At 39.5% G+C, this 5,841-nt stretch overlaps 1 protein-coding gene across 1 annotated transcript; it reads right to left on the reverse strand.

The window, feature by feature from the left end:
* Window positions 1-2,849: 2,849 nt before the first annotated feature.
* On the reverse strand, window positions 2,850-4,822 carry RabX6 (RAS oncogene family member RabX6). The gene is made up of 3 exons (XM_080285937.1): window positions 4,643-4,822; window positions 3,724-3,965; window positions 2,850-3,048 (listed from the first exon to the last, which is right to left on the reverse strand). Exons 1-3 carry the CDS (start codon window positions 4,820-4,822, stop codon window positions 2,850-2,852), a joined length of 621 nt encoding a protein of 206 aa, XP_080142063.1.
* Between the last annotated feature and the right edge of the window lie 1,019 nt (window positions 4,823-5,841).

A 5,841-nucleotide genomic window follows, 5' to 3' on the forward strand; every position in this document is an offset into this window, starting at 1 on the left:
ATAAGACAATTTTTTTTCAGCTAATGAAAGGCCTCCTGTACAGCACTGGAGTTCACAGGTGTTTAATTCAGACCATACCTAACCCATCCAGTTGCAAAATCTATCACAGGCTACATTAAACCATCAGAGTAGCATTTATAAAGTTAAAAATGCATCATGGAATTCGAGGGGTTCATCTGATATACATAAACAAAACCTGTAAGTAGAAAGCCAGCCAGCCATTCACCATCCAATCAAAAAAAAATCTATCATCAACCCTAGGACACTTACTCTTACCTGACAGCAATCCCTAACCTCTTGCAGTTCAGTTAATGACCTAGCGTAGTCTGACGGGAGGGTTGATTTAGTTACAAAGAAGACCCACTCTCCGTCTTACCTAATGCTCAGTGATTTTTAGGCAACCACAACTTAGTACAGCAGACCTCTGTTTATCATCAACCATTATACGAGTGTTGGCTTATACAATTATGATATTTTAACACAATGTTTTTCATTTTACAACTGCCTTTTTCACTTGGATAATAATCATGATGCCCAATTTCTTATTCTACAATTGTTTTTTCACCCGTACAATCACTACAATGACCGATTTCTCATTATACAATCACCTTCTCACTCATACAATCATTACAACACTAAATTCATTATCTTATACCATCAGTTTTCAAATACACATCACAGCCATAAAACAAGGGTGTGCTGTATTCAAGTTGTGGGAGTGACCTTGCTCCATTATGTAAATACAAACTAACTACAGCTTCCTATGAATTTGGATTTGGGATACTTGACTGTCATATAATTAACCTATAAAAATTTTGACCTATGTAAATAATACTTGAGTATCGCTAATAACAAACATGAATGTGACTGTACAGCAAGCAACAGGTACATGGGCTCACTGAGACACCACTAGGCTGGGTGTGGTGTAGGGCAATGGAGAGGAGATTCTGGCTTGTATAATTTGGTGGCATATGAGGCTCCATCCTCTTTCTTAGCAATTTATTGTGTATATTACACCTTAGCATTCTCCTGTATGTTATCTATATGATTTTAACATCAAAGTCTCCTTCAATGACATAAACACAATGAGGTGTACTGCGCAAAATATATTACCGGTACACCATAACATTCCCTTCTATGTCACCCACATCATTCTGACACAGTTTGTATCAATAACATACAAAAGGATTGTGAAGTGTAATATGCAGAACAAATCACTAAGGAAGAGGTGTTATGATACCTACAAATCCACTCTGAACACAAGCCTCAACCTAAGTCCTTCGGGCAGTGTGTCGGTGAGGTTTAAAAGTACCAGTGGTGTTCAGTTATAGCCTCAGCTGCCATCCATCCATCCTGAAATATTGGAATAAGTTATAACCCCCATCTTGCATCTTCATTTCAGTGACATAAATTGTCCAAATGGAAGAATTTTTATGCAGAGGAGCAGATGATATGTGTTCGGCACTTGTTTTTTCAGACTGACTTTAACTAACAGATAATGTGACGCATATAGGTGTGGAAAATTATGTCTGTGAGGTGAGGGTAGGTTTCTGGTGACTTGAATGGTGAATGAATGTGACCATTTAGTTTGCCCTCTACCATGCTTTTTCTTGCTCCCTGTAGGTCATGTCTGTCTCTCAACTTCACTGCTCTGGTCCTATACACTTTGTTTGATACCATCTGCCTATCTAGCTGCCATTAGGCATAGGGATTATGTTGAAATGACTATTGTAGAAACATACATACATAAAAATAATGCCCTGATTTCTCATAAGAAATCCCCATATTGGAGATGACCATGGTACAGCTGATGATTCTATGGACTGGAAGCTAAACCATGTGCCAAAACCAGCTACCTGCTTTCCAACAGTTGCTGGAAGCTGTCAGAAAAAAAGCAGCTCAAGATGTTTAATAAGACAGGTAACAATATGAGAGTCTCAGCCTGAAATTTGTGTGCATTCACTCTGAAAAATGATCATCGAGTGACTGTACTTGTGACTTAATTTTCCTGTCTAGGAGTAATAACTGTGTGGCTAGTTACCAAGCTTGTTGTCTCACTTCACTTTCATTGTAGTACCTCTCACAGCTGATGGTAGCCACCCATTTACTACATATTACATGTTCTCATCAAATTTGGACACTCTCATCCTTAAAAAAATCAGAATCAGTCTTATAGTCACTGCAACACAAACAGAACAAATTTCAGCTAAATAACTGCTGTGTACAATACAGGCAACCCTTGCTTAACAATAGGGTTGCATTGCCTAAGACCATATCATTAAGTGAACATTATTTTGGGCCGCATCCTACACACTGTAATGTTCCACAGGAGAATGATAATCTCCAAGTATGTGCTCAGGCAAATATGTAATAAAAGAATGACTGTACCTTCTGGGGATAAAATCACTATCATATTCTAATATTTTTTACAAAGGAACTTCACAAAAAACAAAGAAAATGAGGAAAGGGTATGAGAAGGAGGAAAACAACTATATTAAAGGCAGAGAAGACGGAAGATATTTTTGAGGTGTAGTATGAGGAGAGGTAGGAGGAGGATGAGAGAGAAGAGGGAAGAAGGTACATATGAGGCTTAGTAGTAAATGAAGTGTCGAGGATTGGCATGAGGAGAGGGAGCAGGGGAAGAAAGTGAAGAGGGAGGTGGAGGAAAAAAAAGAGAACAGGGGGAAGGAGGAAGAGAAGAAAGAGAAGAAGTGTGAGGAGGAGGAGGAGAAGGAGAAGAAAGTGAAGAAGAGGGAGGAGAAACGAGAGAAGAAGAGGGAGGGAGAGGAGATGAATAAGCTGAAGGAGGATACATATGAGAAGTACTAGTGACTGATGAGTGCCTTACCTCAGCACATACAGGAGTCCTCAGGCTCCCCCTCTGGTGGTGTCACTTTAAATGAATCTTTGTCTATGGACTCTAATTCTTTCCGAGACCTATTGGAGTCACTAAGTTGTCTTGCTATGTCTGCAAACATTTCCTCCACACCAGCACCAGTCTTACAGGAAGTCTTGTAGATCCCGGATATGAGGTTGTGGCACTGTTCACTTTAATATAAAAGTGTACATTAGTCTGGGTCATGGCCACTAATTCAAAAAGAATGCAAAAAGATTTACATGATAAAATCCCTTAATACAGCATACCAGTACTTAATCAAATTACATCATGCCTGCTCTTCATGGACTCCCCATACTGAAGCTAGCCATGGTACAGCTGATGTTTTCTATGGACTGGAAGTTAAACCAACTGCCAAAACCATCTAGTCATTACTTCTGAACAGTTGGCTGAAACTGTTGAGAAAAAAAGAATTTTCAGATATATAATAACATTAGCAACATTTTGGGAGTCCCAGCTCGAACTTGGACTGTTTACTTGGACTTAATTTCTTGTAAAAGTACAGCCATACTAAGGACACTACCCTGTATCATTTTCTACTTCCATAACCCTTTTGAGACTTTGTTTTGTCTGTTTTTCTCTACATATCAATACAATGACTACAAGGTTGATTACTAATAAAATAAAGCAAGCAAAATATGTTACCCACGACAGCAGACTGTTCAATTTCCAGAATGCATAGGATGAGGAACGTGAAATAAACAGACAGCCCTGTACATAAAAACATAAATTCCACTGTTAGTTCTTCATACTACATTTTAATTTCAAACACACACACACACACACACACACACACACACACACTAACAAACAGCTTACCGGCTTACCAAAAATGTTCCATATCAGCATCTGTGACTTGAATCTGACTTTTGAGATCATATTTGTTGCCACACAGGAATATTTTTGCATTTTCCGCATAAGTAACGATGTCTAGGAGATGCTGTGACAGGATGTTGAAGGAGTCTGGGTTGTCCAGTGCAAAGACGAGTATGGCCCCCTCGGCAAATTTGTAATACGATGATGTGATGCTGGCCACTCTCTCCATACCACCGGTGTCCCAGAGTTGAAGCTGCAAGTAAACACACATGGAGAGGATAGAGATTGAGAGAGTAACTAGAAGTGTGAATGTGAGACTAACTAGTAATGTCTATCTATCTATCTATAGCCCGATGCCCTAATCCCGCAAAGGGTGGCTGCAGACAAAACGCCTCCAAGTTGTTCTGTCACCCACCATTTGACTACCCTCCCCCCAACTCACCCCCCCCTCCCTCATATACCTCTCAACTCCATCCCTCCACCTCATCCTCGGTCTACCCCTCCCTCTCCCTCCCTCCACCTCACCTACATAGACCCTCTTAGTCAGTCTTTCACTCTCCATTCTCTCCACATGTCCAAACCACCTCATCATACTGAAGAGGTTAATAGATCAAGTAGATATACTGTACATGGATATCCTGTACATACCTTAACTGCAAATAAACACATGTGGAGAGGATGGAGAATGAGAGACTAACTAGAAGTGTGAATGTGAGACTGATCAGTAGTGTGAATGCAGGAAAAACAAGATCTAACATACCTCATCACACTGAAGAGGTTAACAGATTAAGTAGATAAATAAACACATGTGGAGAGAATGGAGAATGAGAGACTAACTAGAAGTGTGAACGCAGGAAAAACAAACTCTTACCTCATCACACTGAATAGGTTAACAGATCAAGTAGGTAGACATGTATAACCTGTACATACCTTAACTTCCCTGCCTCCAGAATGATAAACTTTCTCATAGTGATCTAGGCCCAGGGTTGACTTTCTGTCGGTGGCGGTGACGAATGTGTTGGTGGCGTACCGTCGGAAAAGTGAGCTCTTGCCGACCCCGTACTCACCGCACAGTATTACCTTCTGTTCTGGTATTTTAACACTTGCCATTGTTCACTCTGAAATAAAGTATACCAATTAAAGTACAGTAATATCAATGTATCTCTAAAATAAAGTACACCAATTAAATTAATATCAATGTAATGTATCTCTGAAATAAAGCAGACCAATTAAAGTTATATAAATATAAAGGGAATAAATAACACTGTTCATTCATTTTTGAAGGCTCCAACATGCTTGCATGCATCGGCCTTGGTCACCTAATGGCAGCTCTCCTTGCTGCTCAATCTCCGGCAGCTTCCCTATTCAGTATACATAGTTGACGAGGAGAAATATGAACAAAGGTAAAACTGAGTGATAATGCATGGAATCTGTTAACAAGCCTACATCCTAATGATTCTGTTTCAATGGCACTAAGTGAATGAGTCTGACAGTGTTTGCACAAGAAGAATATTCACAAGGAAACAGCCATATTACTGTAAAAGGTTAAGGTAAAAGTGGGAGCAGATGCCATTAAGTCCTTAGGTACACAGCTTAAAATTAGTTTCATTGTTACATAATACTGTTGAGCTGAGAATCGTACTGTTACAAATCTTATCACCAATGTAAATCCTGGGTATTTGCTGACAGTTTCCGGCAAATGTTGGGTAATAATCCGTTCGCTGGTCTGGCAATTGGTTTAGTTCCTAGTTCAGAAAAACATCAGCTGTACCAAGGCCAATCTCAATATGGCGATTCTTTAAGATGAAGCATGACATCACATGATTTAATTTCTGGTGATATATAACAAGACACTCATTAGGCCAGTAATAAAATTTACAAGCATAAAATTAGATCCGTGCTATGACTGAGAATTGTCATTCGGGGGAGGAAGTGGAAATGACAAAGGCTAAAACTTCACATCATCCTTTTTTCTCTCCAAAAAGTTGACTCTCATTTATGACAGAGACCTGACTGCAAGCTCCTATACCCAGCCTTTGGAGTTAAGGAAACAGGTTACCTACTAGTAAGTCCCAAAATTACGCTATTACCAAAAAACAAATGCAACCTACAATACACTCAAAAGTACC

The sequence above is a fragment of the Coenobita brevimanus genome, chromosome 109 (genome assembly GCF_032717465.1).
Source record: "Coenobita brevimanus isolate Jiangsu-jjx chromosome 109, ASM3271746v2, whole genome shotgun sequence".
Classification (NCBI taxonomy): Eukaryota; Metazoa; Arthropoda; class Malacostraca; order Decapoda; family Coenobitidae; genus Coenobita; species Coenobita brevimanus.